The 23548-nt window shown below is 46.4% G+C and overlaps 1 protein-coding gene across 2 annotated transcripts in view; it reads right to left on the bottom strand.

Moving 5' to 3' along the window:
• Positions 1–12031: 12031 nt before the first annotated feature.
• NPFFR1 (neuropeptide FF receptor 1) overlaps positions 12032–23548 on the bottom strand; it is a 32687-nt gene continuing 21170 nt past the window's right edge. For both annotated transcript variants that reach the window (XM_035268100.3, XM_035268101.3), the window contains 2 exons: positions 20091–20190; positions 12032–15336 (listed from right to left, as the gene is read on the bottom strand). In XM_035268100.3, coding sequence (XP_035123991.1) covers positions 14388–15336; positions 20091–20190 — 1049 coding nt within the window. In that variant the 3' untranslated portion in view covers positions 12032–14387. The remainder of the gene's footprint in view (positions 15337–20090; positions 20191–23548) is intronic.

Here is a 23548-nt window from a genome sequence, read left to right as displayed (position 1 = left end):
CTTGGAACTAGGATTGAGGTTTAGTAAGACTAGAGGCAGGGAGACCAATGTAGTTCACTGCAGGGTCCCAGTTGAAAGATGATGGTAGCATCCTGAACTTGGGTGGCAAAAGAGAAGGCTGATTACAGAGCTGCGTTTGAGGTAGAATCAATGGAATTATTGGTTGAATAGAGTGGAAGATGAGAGAGGTGGAGATTCGAGGATGAGTTCCAGGTTTCTGGCTACAACAACTGGTTGAGTTGAATGGTGTGTCATTTACTGAGAGAGTCTAGGTGAAACGCGGCGGGGGGCCGGGAGGTGGGTATTATACCAAACTCTGCTAGTTCCCTGCCCAATCGCTGTATTACCTTCTCTTTTCTAACAGAATCCTGATTTTGTTCAAGAAACTGGGTGTGGTGGCTCATGTCTGTAATCCCAGCACTTTGGGAGGCTAAGGAGGACAGATCACCTGAGGTCAGGAGTTCAAGACCAACCTAGCCAACATGGTGAAAACCTGTCTCTACTAAGAATACAAAAATTAGCTGGGCATGTTGGCACGTTTGTAATCCCAGCTACTGAGGCAGGAGAATCGTTTGAACCCAGGAGGCAGAGGTTGCAGTGAGCCAAGATCATGCTATTGCGCTTGAGCCTGGGCAACAAGAGCAAAAACTGTTTCAAAATAAAATAAGACAATAAATATATAAATAAAGTAAAATAAAAAGAGGTTACTCTTCTGTGCACACCTTTGCTTCAGGACAGCCAGCCCTTCCTTCATCTTCAAGGAATGAGTTTTACATGAGCAAAGACAATCATGATTGCCAGTGATTTTTTTCAGTCATGGAAATGGGATACAGTACTGTCCAATGGAATGAAGGGAAGGCTGCTAGAGGGTTTCTGGAACATTTTTACTTTATCTTAAAAAGAGTACCATTCTGGATGCTTGTTTAAAGTCACAGAGATTTGGGGATTTTTCATTATAGCACCATAATCTAGCAAGAACTGATTAATACAAATGGCTAACAGTGGCAGTTTTCTTATGAGATCTCCACGATAAGGAGAGTTTGCCTGGGAACCAAGCTGCTATGCAGAGATCAGCAAAACAGAAAGATAGAAATAACTTATGTTCCTTTTTTTTTTAGATGGAGTCTCACTCTGTCACCAGGCCGGAGTGCAGTGGCGTGATCTCAGCTCTCTGCAACCTCCGCCTCTTGGGTTCAAGTGATTCTTCTGCCTCAGCCTCCTGAGTAGCTGGGACTACAAGTGCACACCACCATGCTCAGCTAATTTTTTTTTTATTTTTTAGTAGAGATGGGGTTTTATCATGTTGGCCAGGATGGTCTAGATCTCTTGACCATGTGATCCACCCACCTTGGCCTCCCAAAGTGCTAGGATTACAGGCGTGAGCCACCTCATCCAGCCAACTTACATTCTTAAGATATTCTTGAACTACTGACTTAACTAGCCCTGGAACTACTTTTCCTCTGAACTTCTGATCTCATTAGATAATAAATTCTTTACAGTTTAAACCTGTTAAATGGAAGGTTTCTGTGACTTGAAACCAAAAATATCTTGGCTAAGATAGACTGGGAGCTTGAAAAATTTACATGGATGGATCTTGAAGACATGAACCTTCGCCATTTTGGCCTGGCCTCAAGTGATCTGCCTACCTCGGCCTCCCAAAGTGCTGGGATTATAGGCATGAGCCACTGAGCCTGGCCATGACTGCATTCTCTTCTCATGTTCTTCCTACTTCTTTGCTATTCATTTCTCATTCTCCCCATCAGCCTTCTTCATTTCATCATTTTTTTTTTCTCACCACTATACTAATGAGGACATTTCATCATCTTAATCATCATTGTCTTTCTTATTTCTCATGCTCTCTGTCTAGGTTATCTCATGTATGTCTTTGGTGTCAGCTACCACCTACAGGTCCTATAACATGAAAACTTTCAAATCTATGTTGAAATCTATTATTATGTTCAGTAAAATAAGCCAAACAAGAAAAAGGCCAGTAGCGTGTGCTTCCACTTACATGAGGTACCTGGAATAGTGGAATTCATAGTAAGAAAGAAGAGTGGTGGTTGCTAGGGCCTAGAAGGAAAGAGGGAAAAGGAGTTATTATTTAATGGATGTGGAGTTTCAGTTTGGGAAGATGAAAACATTCTGGAGGCAGGGTGCAATGGCTCACGCCTATAATCCCAGCACTTTGGGAGGCCGAGGCAGTTGGATCACTTAAGGTTAGGAGTTTAAGACCAGCCTGGCCAACATGGCAAAACCCTATCTCTACTAAAAATACAAAAAGTTAGCCAGGCCTAGTAGTATGTACCTGTAGTCCCAGCTACTCAGGAGGCTGAGGCAGGAAAATCACTTTAACCCAGGAGGCACACGTTGCCATGAGCCAAGATCATGCCACTGCACTCTAGTTTAGGTGACAGAGCGAGACTCTGTCTCAAAAAAAAAAAAAAAAAGAAAGATGAAAAAAAAAGTTCTGGAGATGGATGGTGGTGATGGTTCACAATATGAGTGTTCATTATGCCACTGAGCTGTACATTTAAAAATGGTTAAGATGGTAAAAAAAAATTATAAAAGCAGATACATGTTTTTTTCCAAACAAACACAAAGTTTGAGACATCTGAGATTAAGTTACTCCAAAATTTGTACATAGGGTGGTGTGTCAGCTAAAGTCAACCAGAGAAACAAAAACTACTCAAAGCGTTGAAGTTAGGAACTCTAAGGCAGGGAATTGGTCAATGGGTAACAGAAGAGTTGAGCAACCAAGTAGAGATTGGTGACGGCAGAAAGCCGCTATCATCTCTAGGCTGGAGAGATGGGAGGAAAAGGCAGAGCCACCCAAAGGGAGGTGTGCAGGGGCTCTGGGTGGAGCTGGCAGCACAGTGGGCCTGTTCATCTGTACAGAGATGCTGCCCGGGGAAGAATGGGAAGGGAGACATGCCCCTTCCCTTCCTCAACCACTCCTCCGATCTCCTGCCTGTGTCTCCACTGGCTAGACCCCAATGGAAGCCAGCTGTGTTAGTCAACTTTTACCTGTTTATGCTGCTGTAACAAACAATATTTAAAAATCTCATTTGTTTATAAGAATGAACACATATTTCTTGTTCAGTTTACACAGTGGTGACAATGGGCCAGTTGTGGTTCTGCCCCAGCTGTCTTCCTGTTTTCAGATCAGGCTGAGGTGGTGTCCTCCATCTTGGTCTTGCTGCAGAGGGAAAAAGAAATGGCAAACCACACAATGGCTCACCAGCTTTTGCTCAGAAATGGTATATGTCACTTTCACTCATTCTGTCCACAAAGTCCTATGACTTTGGGCATGGACACACAAATACTCCTCCTCTGGGGAACTGCAAATGCGTAACCATGTTTAGGACTGTATAATCCTCCCACTGGGAGAGAAGCAATTAACTGGGAACAGGAATGCCCTCTATTACAGTCCACTTCTTAGTTATAGAAATGTCCATTTCTCCCTTTTAGCAGGAAAAACACATTCACTCTCCCTAAAGAATGATGCCCAAGAGTCTCAATCATGGTATCAAGTTTAGTATCTCATGATAATTTCCACATTATGTCCAGATACTGCTCCTCTTCATCCAGAGATGTATGAACTTAAAAACAAGCAAATGTTGCCGATCATCCCCATATCTATATCTTTTTTTTGTTGTTTTTGAGATAGGATTTCACTCTGTCACCTAGACTGGAGCACAATGGCACGATCTCAGCTTATTGCAACCTCAACCTCCCAAGCTCATGTGATCCTCCCACCTCACCCTCTCAAGTAGCTGGGACCACAGGTGCATGCCACCACACTCAGCTAATCTTTTGTATTTTATAGAGAATGGATCTCCCTACCTCACGTCTATAGCTGATATTGCAATGGTCAAACAAAGACAATATAAGCACTGAAATTAACACTCCTATTCATAAACAGAAAGAACATCACTGGTTCTTAGAATTCCAAATCTTTCTGGGTCTAGGAAATGTTTTTTCATTTGGTCCCAGTTCAGCTACCTGGAAGTAGCCCCCTGTTATCATTCTTCAGAGCTCCTGACTTTACCCTCTGCATTATCCTACTTGGACACATCTATTGTAGAAAATATCCACTCCATGAGGATTGAGTGCTTTCTCAGCCTCCTTCCTGCCCACAGAAACTTCAGAGCCCAAAGCTTTCTCCCCAGTAGTCATAGTCCCCTTTAAGCCAGGCTGGTGTGTCTTTGGCTTCACAATGCTCTTGAAAGCTTGGACAGTGCTTTGCCTGTCCGATTCTAGTCAGCACCATGTGTCAATCACCACACATATACTTCTTTGCCTTCTGGGCATAATTATGAAGGTAACTTGAATTTAGCAGGCCACCATGGGAGAACCATGCCTTTGGTCTGTTTTCCCTGAGCCCATTTATCCAACAAAGGACTTACTAGGAGGCGTTATTCAGGCCCTTGGTCTGTCCCAAGGCTAAGTTTTAAGCTGAATTGAATAAGCTTCGTAAATCAAAGCATTTCTCAATCTCTACCTTTATTGGTTGGAGATGAACAACAGTTGCATCTGTCAACCCTGGAACTTCTAGATTCTTTTTCCTTTCATCTCTGCTTACAAAACACCCAGTTCTTTCCTGAGTTCATCTATTTATTGTAGAATCCTGTCAAGCACAGCTAAAAGCAACCAAATCACACTTGTAATAATCTGTTTCCCACATCTCTGCCTAAAATCACAAGCTATTTGGTATATTGTCTGTCTTCTAGGTGATCAAAGGCAACATTTTCCTCGCGGCCTACCACTGGGCCCCAGAGCCAACAAAACCCTTTTTAGGATAGCATTCTGTTCTTGGCACCAATCGCTCTAATAGACAGTTTTTCAAGATAATATCGTGGTAACAAACAACCCCTTCCCCCAGTTCAAAAGTGAATTTACCATCTCTCCATTGAGTCTTCTATCTCAGTTCATGATGCAGTATCTGCCCAGTCAGCCAACCTGGAAGTTCCTCTGGGTTCTTCCTGGTTGACCTCTGCAGCAGCCACTGCTGGTGCCCATCCAAAACCTGTTCGCCCTCCCTTCCTCCTTTCTAACAGGACTCTGTTCAGAGACGTTGCATCCACCTACCCCTAACTCAGTGCCATCCCCAGCCCCGTGGGAGGATCCTGATCAGTCTAAGTTCCTCACAGTTGTTTCATTCCTCATGCACGTGACTGGTTTGGCCATGGCTATGTGACACAGTTCTGGCTGTAGCAATGTAAGGGGATTTGTGAAAGAGCCTTCTGGGAAAGGCTCTCTTGCTTCTGTAAGAGATACATAGGAAGAGGCCTGCTCTTCTTCCATTGGACATTGTCACAGAAATTTGCCAACCACTGCCTTACAAGCTGGAGGAGATGTAGACTTAGGTAGTATTGATACATCCACGATGAAGATGCATAGTGGGAAAACCCTTGACTCTTCATGGTGTCACTAAACTGCTGAATTAACAACCCTGGAGCTTCCCTGCCTCAGGTCATGTCATGTGAGATAATAAATTGACTTTGTTGTGTAGTTGTGTTTAAAGCAGTTTGATTCAGGGTATTCTGCTTCCTGCAGCTGAAAAACATTCTAATGGAACCAACTTCTCAACAGCCTTTCACCCTCTCCCCAGACTAATTAAATTAAAGATTGACTCTAGGTCCATGGTGGGTACTGATTTGTCCAAATTATTGTAATCTCATCCTCATTAACTGTTCAGGAACCCCATCCTAGAACATGGGATTCAGAATGTGGCATTCCCCTGGCCTTAGGGATGGGTTCGGAAACGGGCACCTGACCTAACAATTTAAGACATTGAGAGTTTGCCGCTGCGTGCTCTTAGAGAAACTCATGATGATAGAGATTCCTGTTCCCTCCCCCTTCTCTGAGTCGATGCAAACAAGGCAGCAAGAAGCTTGGATTGCTAGTGGCCACATTCTACACCCTGAGGGAAGCCAGACCAAGGATGAAGGTAACACAGTAGATGGCAGAGCAGAGGAGTGGAGATGACCTGGGTCCCTGAAGGCGTTGTTGAGCCCCTGGACCAATCAATCCTCTGCACTCAGCTGTATGTCAGCCATTATATTCTTTTTTGTTTAGGCCAGTTTGAGTCAAGTTTCTCTTACTGGCAACTAAAAGCACCATAGGTGATGACCCACCCTCCCACATCCTTCCACGCCAGGTAACATTGAACTGATCTCCCAAACATCTCTTGAATCCCAGATTTCTCAGCTGAATTCCCGCACATACCTCCTGCCTCACTGGCCTCCAGCCCCCTTTCCCTTTAGTGTTCTCTACATGCTGCCAACATAAGCTCTGAAAGATGAAGGTCTCCATGCATCACTTTGCTGCTTCAAACCCTCCTCTCTGTGTGGCGGTCCCTAATTCAGTCTCTAAGACTTATCTCAAGCTTCTTATGGGAACCCTTTTCTGACACCTCTCTGGCTGTTCCCTGACTTTTTTGGCCAACGATGGTACCTGATTGTAGGTTTTTCTCTTTGCTGGCTCTGCTCACTGGACTATCTTTTCTGTCTCTCCACTGGACGTAGAGAGAGGACCAACATTCCCACAATCAGTAGACACTAAGTATGCTGAGTTTATGTTAACATACTAGAATTAAGTTTCACCTAAACTGTCACAAATCTGTATAAATGTGGAGTTAACAAAGCAGGTAATTTGGTGTAGTGTTAAGAACACTGGATTTTGCAATCCACAAAGCCTAAAATGTTCTTTTGCTGTCAACACTTAGGAGCTGTGGGAAACTCAATCATAATGCCTTCACCTCCAGGCAACTTAATCACCCATCTGCAAAATGGAAATACTGCAGCAGTCATGTTAGTGGTAACATAGCTACTGTCTACCTTTTTTGAAAGGATCGCTATTTTGCCTGAAAATTCATTCACAGCCAGGAAGCAAAAGGGAAAAACTACTAATGCAATGGAAAGTAAAAAGTAAACAACTCTTTCATTATGAGTTTATTTTCCGTAATTTATAGCATAGGTAACAGAATCATTTTGCAAAGACATGGACAAGAGAAGAGTTAAAGAGGTGATTCTGATCATTGGAGGTGGCTTCAGAGACAGCACTCTGGATAAACAAAATACGCTACACAAAATACTTCTCCTGGGGGGCAGTCAAAACACAGAAATGTAGATTGCTCCGCCACTGAAACAGATTTACTTGGCTGTTCTAACTTCCACACAGAAGGGAAGACAGAGAGGGTGGTGATGGGGGGAGAGTGATTACTCCTCAAACAGAGAGTGATTTAACACCACCACTGGCTATGTGACAAACTAATTTGCCCAAATCACTAAGCTTGGGTTTTTCCACCCACATTAATTTGGCTTGTGCATGACCACAGCATCATTTGTTGGTGACAGGATTCACAGGCCTGGGCATTGCAGCTAGCAGGAGAACACAAACAGCTCAAGGCAGGACTCTACAGCCAGTTAGCAGCTTTTGCTCCCTCAGTGACCACAGGTCAGGGGAGCCCGTGGCTGCTTTGAGGGCTTGATGTGGTATTGAGTCAAACTAAATTTAAACCTTTTACCTAAACTGCTGGTATTCCTTCTATCCCAAATCTTTGGAAGCCATTGAAAGTGCTGTAAATGTGTCTCATGGCCAAAACAGCAGCCTGGAGCCTGTGGCTGGCTGGTTTTATTTTTAGAATAATGGGAGACCTCCATAAAGCCTCTTTCTTTCACTTTGAATCTCAGTTTCCCAGATGTAGGAAGGAGAGAGCACAGTAGCTTGGGGAATGGCAAAAACTTGGGCTTGGTGGTCAGATAGACTAAGGTTTGAGTCTTACTTTCAGTTACATAACCTGGAATAAGTTACTTTACTTCTTTGGACCTTGCTTTTCCAATCTATAGTATGGGAATAATAATAAACACCTGCTTAGTTCATTACTTCATTCATGCAACAGACGTTTATTAAGTGCCTCCTATGCACCAGACAATATCCTAGCTGAATCCACAAAGGTAAGTGAACATAGTTACTGTCTTCCTGGAGCTTATGGTTCATTGTGAGAAATAAATAACAGAAAGTATGTAGTACTATCTACGCCTGGCTTTTTTTTTTTTTTTTTTTTTGAGGTAGAGTCTCACTCTGTCACCCAGGCTAGGGTTCAGTGGCACTATCTTGTCTCACTGCAACCTCTGCCTCCCAGGTTCAAACAATTTTCCTGCCTCAGCCTCCCAAGTAGCTGGGTTTACAGGTGATTGCCACCATGTCGGCTAAGTTTTGCATTTTTAGTAGGGATGAGGTTTCACCATGTTGGCCAAGCTGGTCTTCAAAACCCAACTTCAAGTGATCCATCTTGGCCTCCCAAATTGCTGGGATTACAGGCGTGAGCCCCCATGCCTGGCCTATGATTGGCTTTTAATAGACACTAAGTACATTTTTTGGGTTAACCAGAAATTTAATTATTGAAATTCAATAGTATTTTGATATCTACTACTTCCGTTTTCAGTTATCCCACTCCTACCTCAGGACCTTTGCACATGATGCTCTCTCTGTCTTGGTTTGTTTTTTTTCCCAGCTATTCACATGGCTCCCTCTCTCACTTCATATGTGCAGTCAAACATCACCTCCTCACAGTGGCCATTCCTAGCCTTCTATTCAAATAGCCCTCCTTCTTCTATCACACTATATCCTCTTACTTTGCTTTAGACACATTCTTAATGAATTTTTAAATCATTGGCTGGGTATGGTGGCTCACACCTGTAATCCCAGCACTTTGGGTGGCCGAGGCGGGCAGATCACCTGAGGTCAGGAACTCGAGACTAGCCTGGCCAACATGGTGAAACCCTGTCTCTACTAAAAATACAAAAGCTAGTTGAGTGTTGTGGCGGGCACCTGTAATCACAGCTACTCAGGAGAATTGTTTGAACTTGGGAGGCGGAGGTGGCAGTGAGATGAGATCACAACATTATACTCCAGCCTGGGCGACAAAAGGGAGACTCCATCTCAAAAAGAAAAAGTCATCTGTTCACACACACACACACACACACACACACACACACAAAATACCTCTTAGATTTAGGGCAAATTTTTGTGCTAAAGCCTCTATAATAAAATCATGTTTTTATCATTATTATTATTATTTTTTGAGATGGAGTCTTACTATGTCATCTAGGCTGGAGTACAGCAGCGCCATCTAAGCTCACTGCAACCTCCACCTCCCAGGTTCAAGTGATTTTCCTGCCTCAGCTTCCCAAGTAGCTGGGATTACAGGTGTGTACCACCACACCCTGCTAATTTTCGTATGTTTGGTAAAGATGGGGTTTCGGTTTCACCGTGTTGGCCAAGCTGGTCTCGAGCTTCTGACCACAGGTGATCCTCCCGCCTCAGCCTCCCAAAGTGCTGGGATTACAGGCGCAAGCCATTATGCTCAGCAAAAATCATGTTTTTAAAAGAGATTTGAAGACACTTTACAATAAAAGATATAGAATGGCCAATAAGCACACAAAAAGATGCCCAGCATCACTAGTCATCAGGGAAAATTTCCCTTTTTTTTGATGCAGTCTTGCTCTGTCACCCAGGCTGGAGTGCAGTGACCCAATTCGTCTCACCACAACCTCCACCTCCCAGGTTAAGTGATTCTTGTGTCTCAGCCTCCCAAGTATCTGGGACTAGAGGTGTGCACCACCACACCTGGCTAATTTTTATATTTTTAGTAGAGATAGGGTTTCACCATGTTGGCCAGGCTGGTCTCAAACTCCTGACCTCAGGTGATCCACCAGCCTGGGCCTCCCAAAGTGCTGGGATTACAGGAGTGAGCCACTGTGTCCAGATGGCCCAGAAATATTCAAAAGGCTGATACCGCTAAGTGTTGGCAAGGATGTAGAATAACTGGAACATTCATACACTCATAATGGGAGTGCAAAATGGTACAACGACTTTGGAAAACACTTTGGCACACTGGAAAACAGTTTCTTACACAGTTAAATTATACACAGACCATGCAACCCAGCAATCTCAATCCTAGGTATCTACCTAAGAAAATGGAAAACATACATACAAAGACATATAAGGACTTGTACATATAAGGAATGTTTATAGCAGCATTAGTCATAGGAGCCAAAAACTGGTGACAACCAAATGTCTATCAATTGATGAACGGATAGACAAAATGTGATCTATTCATACAGTGGAATAGAACTCAGCAATCAAAAGGCAAAACTACTGATACATGCTACAGCATGAAGGAATCTTGCAAATATCATTTTAAGTGAAAGAAACCAGACTCAGCTGCAAACTGTCTGATTCCATCTATATGACATTCTGAATTTGGATCACTGTTTTCTGGAATCAGGAGCTTGCGGGGAATAATTGGCTATAAATTAGCACACGGAAACATTTTAGGATGATGGAAATATCTTCAGTGTGGTGGTGACATAACTGTATACAATTGTTAAAACTCATCAGGCAGTACACTGAAGATGGGCGAATTTTTTCATACATAAGTTATGCCTCAATAAAGCTGTTCCAAGAATGTTAAATACATTGAGAGATATATGCACAGAAAAGGAGTCTATGCTTGTCTCTTGTGGTAGGATTTGGGTGCTTTTCGTTTTCTTGTCTTTGCTTATTGAAATCTTGTAAAATTTCCACAATAATTATGTAGGGCTTTTGTAGAGAGAGAGAAAAACAACAATAAAATGCCATGATCGTAAATAATTGGGTTATTCAACAAGGAATGCATTGTTCATTCAACATTGTTTGTTGTAATGAAGCCCATTTAGGCTGCTGCCTCCTCCTCATCTATCTTTCATCAGTGGCACTTCTGAGGGGTGAGCTGAGGAAAAGGAGGCAAAAAGGTGCAGAGCTTAATAGCAATGCTTTGTCCATCCAGCCCTGGGCTTGGCTCTCACCTTGCTTTCTGGATGAATACACAGTAGACTAATGATAGGGGGCTCTCGTCTTCCTTTGCCAACTTCGCCCTCCATTCCAACGCAAATCAACTCATGCGTCCTCCAGGCCCCAAGAGAGACTCCTCAGCACAGGGCCGGGCAGACTGTGGTTTGTGGGGTCCAGGCCGGGCATCCGCCTCCAGCTCACATTGGTCTGTTGGGTGCTGCGTGGTCTTACTAAAGTCAAGAGGCCATTCATCAGTGGAGACCCACGATGAGGGTGACCACTCATGCTGCACATGGCAGGACAGGACACAGAGTCCCTCCAGGAGGCCCTCTGGGTGGAAATGCTCAGTGTCAACAGGCCTCTGGCCCTTTTCCCCCATCACACATCCCATTCATCTCTGAACTTTCTGCTTATGAAAGGGCAGTCACCTTAGGAGACCCAGCCAACCTGGGAGCATGGCACATCAGGAATGGTCCACACCGCTTCCCTTGGGTGTCTTGGCTGCACAAAGCCCCGAAAGAGTCCAGGTGTCAGAACATAGGAATCCAGTGAGGATAACAAATCTATAGTTATAAAATAGCTTCATAAAAACATCCCATGGAAAAAACGTAAAGTTTTCTAGCCACTCTAGTCAAGAAGTAAAGCCCAGCAGAAGCCCAGAACAACTAGGGTGGGCATGAGGGGAGTGAGACACATCACAGCTGTCCTGGAAGCCTCTGTTTTGTCACCCATAAAATGGCAAGCTGGGAGAGACCCTGGTTCCCAACCTAGGGTCTCTGTCCTCAGGGTTCACACAGGTACTGTTGTCAGGAACTATTTCCAGCATCTAAAAACTCCATACATTATTCACAGTAGCCAAAAGGTAGAAACAACCTAGGTGCCCATGGATGGATGAATGGATAAAGAAAATGGGGACTATCGAGACAGCGGGCTATGATTCAGCTTTGAAAATGAAAGAAATCTCTGACACAACATGGATGTGCCGCAACGTGGATGAACCTTGAAGACATTATGCTAAGTGAAAGAAGCCAGTCAAAAAGGGTAATATTGTATGATTCCTCTTGAGTGGCCAAATTCACAGACAGAAAGTAGAATAGTAGGGGCTGGGAGGAGAAGGGATGGGGTGATGTTGTGTATGGGTACAGAGTTGCAGTTTGGGAAGATAAGAAGGTTCTGAAAATAGACAGTGGTAATGGTTACACAACATTGTGAATATATTTAATGCCAGACGTGTAAACTTAAAATGGGCAAAATGGTATATTTTACATTGTGTATATTTTACCACATCCACAAAGAAACAAACTCCCCATATACCCACAGCATCTCTCTTCATTAAAGTGTGAAGTCACACCCATTATCATTCATATCCGAATGGGCAGATACAGCCTCTGATTAATTTTTTAGAAAAAACAAAAGTAACAGCAAAATATGTGAATTGTGACCCACACAGGAGTTTTCTGGGCAATTATATCCTTTCGAAGCATGGCATTTTTCAGGGAAGACAAAGGGGATGTGATGGAAAGGTTGGCTTGAGTGAGTATCTTGGTATCCGCACCTGCCCCCAGCCTCAAATGCTGATTTTGTACTCGAAGAGGCGATGCTAATGTGCCCCAGAGGAGATACCAGATGGCGTCTTCAGACAGTTTCCCCCCAGCCATAGGGACAGGCATTTGGGATTTGAAATGGCGCTTTCTCTGGCCTACTTTTAGAGCCTAGAGTCAGATTTCTTCAGAATAAATAGCCCAGAACCAGTTGGGAACTCTCTGGCCACATGGCACTAGCTAATACCACTGAGGGGCAGGATGGCACACCCTCTCTGAGCCTCTCATCCATCACCCCCAGAACCAGGACAGGGTCATGATGGCTCTTGGCAGCCTGCTCAGCACAAGGGTAAGAACAGCTCAGAGATGTCAAGAGTAAACACAATAGATTTCTTTTCCAGACCAAGAGCTTGGGCACCAGGAGTGGGCATTCTGGTTCACTGTTAGGCAAAAAATCTTTGGGGAAATTTTCAGTTCTCTCATCATGTCCACGTTCCTTGAAAGGCAGCATGCAGGGTGGGAAGAACAATCAGAAGACAGTTTCATCTAAATCCGGACTCTCTGTGGCCCTGGGAACTTGGCCCCTTTGAGCTCAGTCACTTTGTGAAATGACAATAATATTCAATCTCCTTCAACCTCAATAGTATGGATTAAATGAGACAGTGTCTGCAGACATACTTGAAGAATGTATTGTACAACTGCTTAGGAATTTTCTTCTGCCCTATACTTGGAATTCAGAGTGGAGCAAACAGTAAACAGTCATCGTGTGTCAGTGAAGGGAACAGAGCCTCAGAGCCCTGACCCCTGGAAACATTTCTTTTTCATTTACTAAATTTCTAGCAACACTGTGTTTTCTATAGAGGTTGGGGGAAATGTCCAGTTAACTGCCTTATGAGGGGGCCTGTGAAAGGACCCCCCCCAGGCAATCCCATGTCCTCCCGTGTCCTGGAGAGAAGCCATATTTCCTCAAGTTGATGCAGGGGTGCTGGGAGAAAGCCGGAGTAAATGGGGCTCTCCGGTACCTCTTTAGGGTACACAAGTCATTCATGTGGGGAGGAGTTTAGTGTGTGTCCTTCAGGAGTCCCCAGAGGGCACTCTGGCTGCAGCTTCAGTTGACCAACTTCTCCCTCCCAGGAAGAGCTGGGAGAGAGACCTTGGGCAAGGCTTTGCATTTTCAGTCCAGTGAGCAGATGTGTTTCCCAATGTGGAAAATGCATACCGTGTGTCCCCCTTCCTCCTTGTCTTTGAGTAAGTACAGGGACACCTCCCCTGGCCCTGCAGCTGCCTGTAGCAAAGTTCTTGGCTGGGTCTGGACGATGGAACCGGGAGTCCCTCCGCTGTTCTCTAGACTCAGAGGGCAAGACCTAGAGTGCACTGCAACTGAGGCAGCCTTCCCGAGGCTCGTTCTGAAGCTGTTCAGCTCTGAGGACAATGGCCTCTTGGAACTTCTTGGAACAAACAAGACAAAGCAACACATTAGAGCCGGCAGGAAGGCACATCGTGTTCTTCCAGAAAAGGATCAAGGGGAGTGGCTTCAGTAACAACATGAGGGACTCCCACACGTGGACACCAAGCATCAAGGGATAGGCCGGCTTTGCTTTTCACTTCTTCCTAGCTGCCTAATTAGGACTTACTGAGTTCGTGGTGTCCTACCTCACTCGGCCCTTTTGGAGCCAGCTGGAGACGATAAAAACCACACAGGCACTGGAATCAGATAGGCTGGCATGCCATTTCCACCTGAGAACTTTGGACGAGTCACGTCTCCCCTCCAGGCCTCAGTTTTTACATTTGTAGGAGGAAAAGAAAACCTGTCTCCAAAGCGTTGTGACAATTGAATGAGATGATGTTTGTCAAGCCCACCACACAGAAGGGTTTTGGGGCAAATTGGCTCCTTCCTGTCCCCCGCATTTCCCTGTGCTGAGGGTGAAGGCAGCAGGGAAGACATCACCAGCAGCTGCCCACCACTGCCTGGCTCTCGAGAGGGAGGCTCCATGCATCCCCTCCTAATCACACCATGCCAATGTCGCATGCGTGTATCTCGGGTCCAGTCGGGGCCCCCAGGCAGGGGCTCGCCCTCCCTGGACCACCTCCGATATCCCAGGCTGGAATGGTGAGGGGCAGGTGGGAGCAGCCGGGCCCTTCCCCGGGCAAGCCGTGGTGGGCCACCCGCGCATTCCGCAGCGGGAGGCGGCTGGGCCTGGGGGCCCCACTGCTCAGGCTGGACTCAGAGGGCAACCCCGAGTCGCTGGGCCGCACCGCCACGAAGACCCGCCTGCTCAGAGGCACGGGCCGCTCGGAGTAGGTCCCCTTGTGGCTCCCCCACGGGCGCGGGCAGAGGCGGGCGCGGAAGGCTGCCTGGAAGCCGCGGCGGAAGTTCTCATTGAAGTAGCCGTAGATGATGGGGTTGGCGCTGCTGTTGAAGAAGGCCAGCCAGTGCGCGAAGGGGAAGGCGTAGACGGTGACCAGGTGCAGCTGCGGCGCGCTGAGCTGCCCATAGTCGATGAGCAGCAGCAGCGACCAGAGCGGCAGCCAGGACAGCGTGAAAAACAGCGCCACCATGACCAGCATGTGCACCACGCGCGTCCTGCGCCGCGCCGCGCGCCGGTCAGCCGCCTCCTCGTCCCCGCGGGCCGGTCCCGGGGCCTGGCAGATCTTGCGTGCGATGCGTGCGTACATGACCACGATGAGCGCCAGCGGCGCCAGGTAGATGTGCGAGAAGAGCACGGTGGTGTAGACCCTGCGCATGCCCTTCTCGGGCCAGGCCTCCCAGCATGAGTAGAGAGGGTAGGAGCGGTTGCGGGCGTCCACCATGAAGTGGTGCTCCTCACGGGTGACGGTCAGCGTGACGGCCGAGGGACACATGATGAGCAGCGCCAGGGCCCAGATGACGGCGATGGTGACCAGCGCCTTCCTCAGGGTCAGCTTCTCGCGGAAAGGGTGCACGATGCAGCGGAACCTGCGGGCGAGGGAGAGAGACGTGGGGTCTGGCAGGGTCCCGAGAGGGAAGGGTGGGTGGCATGGGGGCATCTGACCTTCATCATCGCATCTAGGGCAGCGTCGAAGAACAGCTCAGACGCGAATTGGCTGAGTAGTCAAAGAACAAAGGCAGCTACAGGATTTATGAGAGGAGAGGAGGAAACAGCAGATCATGTGGGAACAATGAATTCTGTGTGCACTTTTCCACTTTTCTCCTTTTTTTCTCTTTTCTTTCTTCTTCTTCTTTTTTTCCTGAGACAGGGTCTCCCTCTGTCATCCAGGCTGGAGTGCAGTGGCGCCATTATGGCTCTCTGCAGCCTCCACCTCCTGGATTCGAGCAATCCTCCCACCTCAGCCTCCTGAGCAGCTGGAACCACAGGATTGCACTGCCGCGCCTTGCTAATTTTTTTAAATTGTGTAGAGATGAGGTCTCACTATGTTGCCCAGTCTAGTCAAAGTCCTGGGCTCAAGTGATCCTCCAGCTTCGGCCTCCCAAAGTTCTGGGATTACAGGTGTGAGCCGCCAAGAGAGGTCATTTATGTACTTTTGGTGGTAAACTGATTAGCTGGCAGCTAGCAGAGCAATCAGGATGTGCTGTCTGTCCTTCAGAAGGATGATTACGTGCATCAAATAATACAGTTTCTATAGATTCTCCAGAAAACCTCAGGAGGGCAGATATAGAGACTACATGTCAGGCTGTCCCTATGACATCTTGGCCAAAGTCAGTATCAGTCAGTATCTTCACCATGCAAGGACAAGTCTGCACGGCTTATTTCCTCATGAGGACAACTCAGCATCAGTTATCACACACTTTAGTATGTTTTAAATATATGGCCTTTAAAATGGTTATTACAATCTTTATTTACAGATAAGGAAACTGGGACTCAGGTGTTAATCAATTGCCTCAAGGTCACACAGCAAGTTGCAAGGACCAGCTCCGAACCCAGATTTGTCTTGCTTCATATGCCACATAAACCAGTAGCTGGAAACCCTCTATGTATGTGAGACTCTCCTGAAGCATTTCAACAACAGAAACAAAACCCATGCCTATTCCTCCAGGCCAAGGATTCCATCCTAATTAGTCTAGAAAGGGGTTTTAGCATTGTTTATTTGTTGTTTTTGTTTTTAAATCTCCTGGGGTCAGGTGCCATGGTTCATGCTTATAATCCCAGCACTTTGGGAAGCCAAGGTAGGAGGATCACCTCAACCCAGGAGTTGGAGACCAGCCTGGGAAACGTGGTAAAACCCTATCTCAAAAAATTAACCAGGCAAGGGAATGCTTGCCTATACTCCCAGCTACACAGGAGGCTGAGGCAGGTGAATCACTTGAGCCCAGGAGGTTGAGACTGCAGTGAGCCATGATCACACCACTTCACTCCAGCCTAGGCAATCGAGCAAGACCTTGTCTCAAAAAAATTTAAAACGCTCCTGGGGAAAGTCTACTATGCAATTAGAGTTGAGAACTGCTGCTGTAGGTGAAGATAGAGACCTCCCTTTGCAGTGTGGTTCCAAGATGGCTGCTCTCTGCAAGCTCTTTGAGGGCAGGTGCCATGACTTTTAATCTCAACATTCCTAAGTGTGGTTAGATAAATGCATGAATGACCAGCGGGCAAGTTACTCAAAATACTTTCTGAGACTTAGTTTCCTCATCTTAAAATGAGGCCAATAGTATGACCTACTGTGTGGTACTTGTGAAGATTGAGATGACACTCACCACACTTCTTGAGACATTTTGAATGCTTAATAAAGAGGGGCTCCTACTCCCCAGAATGGCTCCTGTCATCTACGGATGCCAGAAAATAGAAACCTGAAGAATGTTCAGTCAACCTTACTTGTTCATTGGAGGGGAAACCTTGCCCAGAGGGGTTCTTATGGTCACATGGCTGTTGAGAGTCAGAGCCTGCCCTGGAACATAGGTCTAGAGCTGACTCTCAGTCAAGTGTCCTGCCCAATGCATTACACTGTGTCCTGCCCTTCTGCCAACCTACACTTTTTTTTTGGCCTGAGAGCCTGACCTTTTACCTCTCCAACAGCCTGACTCAAGCCTTGTTGTCTCAACCTATAAGACTCTGACTTACTGGCTTCATACTTCACACACTCAAGAAAGCTCCAGAGAATAGTGGCTAATGCCTGTAATCCTAGCACTTTGGGAGGCTGAGGAGGCAGATCACTTGAAGCCAGGAGTTTGAGACCAGCCTGGCCAACATGGTGAAATGCCATCTCTACTAAAAATACAAAAATTAGCCATACATAGTGTTGCGTACCTGTAATCCCAGCTACCCTAGAGGCTGAGGCACAAGAATGGCTTGAACTCAGGAGGTGGAGGTTGCAGTGAGCTGAGATGGCCACGGTCTGCCAGCCTGGACAACACAACCAGCCTGACAACAAGACTCTGTCTCCAAAAAAGAAAAACAAATCTCCAGAGAATAAATAATTCTTTTTTTTTTTTGAGACAGAGTTTGGCTCTTGTTACCCAGGCTGGAGTGCAATGGCGCGATCTTGGCTCACTGCAACCTCCCCTGCTGGGTTCAGGCAATTCTCCTGCCTCAGCCTCCTGAGTAGCTGGGATTACAGGCATGCGCCACCATGCCCAGCTAATTTTTTGTATTTTTAGTAGAGACGGGGTTTCACCATGTTGACCAGGATGGTCTCCATCTCTTGACCTCATGATCCAGCTGCCTCGGCCTCCCGAAGTGCTGGGATTACAGGTGTGAGCCACCGCGCCCGGCCAAGAATAAATAATTCTTAAAGCATGTAGTACTGGCTATGAGTGCAATAGCAGTAAATGGGTGGAGGAGAATCTTGGGGTAATCCAGGAAGGCTTCCTGGATGAGGTGGGACTTGAAGAATACTGCAAATACCACTGAGAGAAGTCGTACACTCTCATTTCATTCAACAAAGATAACAAAAAAAGATCAATGAAGGGAAGGGACTTCTGATCACCCAGCTAGTTAGTGGCCTTGTGGAGAGTAGAACCCACTTTATCACTCCAGCTACCTACATCACTGGGTTACAAAAAACTGGGTTTGAGGTGGACAGACGATGTGAACACTAGATTGTACAAAGGGCAGGGCTAAGAAATGCCCATGCCGGGGAGAGAACAAGGAGGAGGGGATGGGTGGGTGTGCAGAAGAAATAAAATACTATTAGCAACTGATATTTGGACCCTATGCCAGGAACTGTGCATAAGCTTTTATAAGCAGGAGCTTCCTGAAGCCTCCCAACCATCCTGTAGGGTAGCTACCATTTACAGACAAGACTACAGAGGCTCAGAGTAATCAGGGGACCCACCCAACAGGATACATGCAGCGTTCGCGCCAAGGGCTTGAGACAGTTGGCGTGACTCGCCCCATCTTGGCTGCTGGACCTATCTGCTCTCCCCCCGCTCTCAAGGGCTGTCGAGTCGAGGTAAAAATGGCTAAGCCACTGAGGCAAAAACAGAATGCAGAGTAAGGGCCTGCGGTTTATGAGGACATTGTGCTGACTGCTTTCATATCCCCTTTAGTCTCTGTGTAAGCAATAGGCTTGCTGCAATTGAGATGCCTGAGAGGGGCAAAGACCCCTGCCCATATTTTCTCAGCTGAGCCTCTGCTCTACCTCCTGATGGAAAACATGATTAACAAGCCACCTTAAGGGCACCATTGTTTGCTTGCACTGTGTATCTTTGAAAAACATATATTAACTCTTAAACTGCTTTGTGAGCTGTTATCACAAGCCCCTGATAACTATTTTTACGTGGTTTCTGTTCTCTTTTCTGTTTACCCCTTTTCTGCTGAGATAAAGTAAATGTAACAAGAAAAAAGGTATAAAAGCTGTAACCTACAAAAATAAAGTGCCATGTTTTGACTGTAAGTTACACAGACCTCCAGACTCCGCTTAATTTTCTTCTTTCATTTCTGCGCACTCTCTCCCTCAGGTTGAACAAGACATCTACGTTGGTGGTCTGGGGACTCCCGCAGGTCGGGAGCCCCCCGGCAGACGTGCTGGACCCCAACAGATACACCTAGGCAGGAATGAGCGTATCTCCAGCTGATCTGCCTGCCCATCCTTCCCTGGGGTGAAGCATCCAGAGGACGCCCTTCCACCACTAACAATGCCGAGGGGAGGAGAACTCACACAGTGCAATACGGAGGCCTCCTGCGTTCAGGGCTTTATTGATTGCAAAGCCTCCTTGTCCCTGGATCTGCTCCATCCCTCTGGCCACATGACAGACTCATAGACTTAACCAGAGAATCTGATGGAATGTGAGGCCGAAAGACCAGAAGGGGTGAGATGGGGATTGAGTATGGCCTGGGCTGCCAGGGACCAGCAAGGAGCCAGTGGCAGGACAGTAAGACGCAGGGAGACCCTTCCTCCCCAGCCATACTGAGGCCCACCCATAAGCTGGCTCCCTTAGCCCTGGCTCTCCTGGCTCTGACAGGGGTGGGAAGATTCTCGCCACTCAGGAAATGAGGACTGCTCTCAAGCTCCTCACAGGCCCCAGGAATCCCAACAAAAGCCAACTGAGGCTGCCTCCAGGCCTTCCAGAAGGAGGTGGTGGTGTCCTCATCTGGTCTCCCAAGTTTAGGAAAAGGGCAGCTGGGCCCACAGCCCTTCTCTTTATGGCTCAGGATTTAGCCCCACTTACCACAGTGCGGCCCCAGCCTTCCGGCCAACCCAGCATTAGAGACAGTGGCTCCTCTTAGTGCCAGGCCCTAGTTGGCCCAGGGATAATCCAGCCAGGAAACCTCTTACCTTTCCACAGCGATGGCCACCAGCGTGAAAACGGAAGCTGACACAGACATACCCTGTACCAAGCCGCTCATCTTGCATGTGGCATTGTCGAAGGGCCACCCTGCAATGACAGAGGCCCCCACAGAGTGAGAGAGGCTTACATCAAGAGTCAGAGACCACAAGCCTTCCAAGCCAGGTCCCCTCTGAGCCCCGTTTATATAGGGCATTGATTCTAGGACCCCCAAGTATTCCCAAATCCACACATAATCAAGTCCTGCAGTGAGCCTTGCAGAACCTGCGTATAGAAAAAGGTAGCCCTCTGTATATATACGGTGATATGGTTTGGCTGTATACCCACCCAAAGCTCATCTTGAATTGTAGTTCCCATAATCCCCATGAGTCACGGGAAGGACCCAGTGGAAGGTGAATGAATCATGGGGGTGGTTTCCCCCATGCTAGTTTTGTGATGGCAAGTTCTCACGAGATCTAATGGTTTTATAAGGGGCTTCTCCCTTCGCTTGGTTCTCATTCTTCTCTCTCCTGCTGCCTTGTGAAGAACGTGCTTCCCCTTCCACCAATGATTATAAGTTTCCTGAGACCTTCCCATCCCTGCAGAACTGTGAGTCAATTAAACCTTGTTCCTCCCCAGAATTACCCAGTTTCAGGTATGTCCTTATAGCAGCATGAGAATGGGCTAACAGGTTTTGCATCCTGGGAATACTTTATTTTTAATTTGCATTTGGTTGAAAAAATCCCTCATATAAATGGACCCATGCAGTTCAAACCCATGTTGTTCACAGGTCAACAGTATTAGTGAGATTTTCTGTGTTGACCAGTGATTTATCTCCATGAGCTTTAGACCATCCAGCCCTGCCTGGCTCTCTGCTCCCATAGCCCTGTCTCAGGATCTCGGCCAGTGGTTCTTGACACTGGCTGCTCACAAGAATCACCTGGAGAGCTCTGCAAAGAACAAATGATCAGACCCATGCCAGGCCAATTACGATCAGAATCTCCAGTGGTGGTACCCAGACAACAGTTGTTTTGTTTTGTTTGAGATAGGATCTGGCTGTCACCCAGGCTGGAGTACAGTGGCATGATCATAGCAGCCTCAACTTCCTGGGCTCAAGTGATTCTACTTCCTCAGCCTCCTGAGTAGCTGGAACCATAGGCATGTGCTACCACACTCAGCTTTTTATTTTTTGTAGAGATGGGATCTTGCTATGTTGTCCAGTCTAATCTTGAAGTCCTGGGCTGAAGCAATCCTCCTGCTTCAGCCTCCCAAAGTGATAGAATTGTAAGCATGAGCCACTGTGCCCAGTCCGCATCAGTTTGTTTTCTTTTTAAGATGGGATTCTGCTATGTTGTCCAAGCTGGTCTCTAACTCCTGGACTCAATGATCCTCTTGCTGCACCTTCCTAAGTAGCTGCGATTACAGGTGCACCCCACCACTCCTGCCTCTCCATCATTATTTTAAAAATCAACCCAGAGGATTCAAGTGGCAGCATAGTTGAGAACCACTAGGACAAATCAATCAATACCTCTCCTAGATAGGGAGAGGTATGAGCAGCTCCAACCCCCACATCCTAGGCTTCTCCTTTGTCAGGAGACCTGGGCCCCACCTGCTCTTGGGACTGTAACCACATCACTGGTCACAGCTTTGTTCCTGAGGCTGTCTTGGTAGCAGCCTGATGTCTCTACCCCTCTAGACCCAGGGGCCCACCTTATTCTTGTCTTTCGTGCCTGAGACAGGAGTCTCTTCTGGAACCTGTAGCCCTCTTTTTACCAATTATGTTGACTTTCTGCCTGCACGCTTAACAAGTACAAGCACTATCTCATTCAGTCCTCACAACAGCCCTGCTATTATCATACCAGTTTTACAAATTAAAAAATTAGAGGGGATATTAATGTACAGTCTCTTTGCCTCCAAATCAATATGGGTTAGTGGTGTGAGTCAGGTCTAGGTGCTGGGGAGTTTCAGTGTCATGGGAAGTTAGCACTGCTATAGAAAACAGAGTGGTTCTACTTGGAAAACTGTGAATGTGCAAACTCTTGGACCCAGCAGTTCCTCTCCTGAGTTCATATCCTTGAAGACATTCCCGCAGGACCCATAGATGTGTCCACTGCCATGTTATTTGTAATGATGGAGTTGGAATGGTATGCCAGTAAATCAGCTCTTAAAAAACAAAAAAACCAACAAGAAACAAAACAAATATTCAGTTAAACAAAACAAAAAAACCCTGGTTTGTTGCATTTGCCAGTTTCTGTGGTATAAGCCTCTGTACACGGCAAAGTTCAAACTACCAATATGTTATCACTTGAGAAGAAATGTCCACAACTGGCCCTCACCACTAGGGAGAGGCCATCCTGGTGCCCACCCCTGGAAGACTGGAGGGTGAATGTGGTGGACACACACCGCGGAGTACAAGGCAGCGGCTAGAAGCCACAGGTCAGGTGTCCACAAGGCAACATGAATAGAAGGCTTAGCAAAAAAAAAAAAAGAGAGAGAGAGAGAGAGAAAGAAATAGAATGAAATCTATGACACAAACCATTCATTTAAATTAACAATATAACCAGAAAAAATCTGATACAGGAAAATCCTGGCATAGAAAAAACACAAAAGGGAAATAGCCCAAGCAGACATTAAAATATACTATCAAGGCCAAATGCAGTGGTTCACCCCTGTAATCTCAGCACTTTGGGAGGCCAAGGCAGGAGGATTCAGCCCAGGAGTTCAAAACCAGCCTGGGCAATATAGTGAGACTCTGTCTTTACCAAAAAATTTTAAAAACATGTTCATACCTCATTCATAATTAGAAAAATATAAATGGCCGCAGCAAGGTTATGGAGAAATAGGCTCTATCAGACATTGCTAGTAGGAATGCAAACTGATACGGACTTTATGGAGGGGAATTGGGATACATAACAAACTACATAAGCATTTACCTTTTGATCTGGCAATCTCACTTTGTTTTCTTCTTTTGAGACAGGGTCTCACTCTGTCACTTAGGCAGTGGCATGATCATGGCTCACTGCAGCCTCGACCTCCTGGATTCAGATGAATCCAGTCTCCCCAGTGGCTGGGACTACAGGTGTGTGCCACTATGCCTGGCTAATTTTTGTATTATTTTTGTAGAGGCAAGGTTTGGCCATGTTATCCAGGTTGATCTCAAACTCCTGGGCTCAAGTGATTCACCTGCCTTGGCCTCCCAAAGTGCTGGGATTACAGGCGTCACTGCTCTCAGCAGCAATCTCACTCTTGTACTCTAGCCTAAATGTAACTCCAACGATAAAAATACATATGTATAAGGTTATCCATTGTAGTATTGTTTGTAATTGCAAAGTAATAGAAACAACCTAAATCCTCATGTGAAGAAATGGTTGAATAAACTATGATACATCCCTTTGTAGAGTATTAAACAGCGGCAACAAAGACTGAGGAAGACCCCTAGGAACTGATATGAAATGACTTCCAAAGTGCA

Source organism: Callithrix jacchus, chromosome 12 (genome assembly GCF_049354715.1).
Source record: "Callithrix jacchus isolate 240 chromosome 12, calJac240_pri, whole genome shotgun sequence".
NCBI classification, from domain to species: Eukaryota; Metazoa; Chordata; class Mammalia; order Primates; family Cebidae; genus Callithrix; species Callithrix jacchus.
The sequence above is the reverse complement of the archived record's forward strand: the minus strand, read 5'-3'. Positions and strand labels throughout refer to the sequence as shown.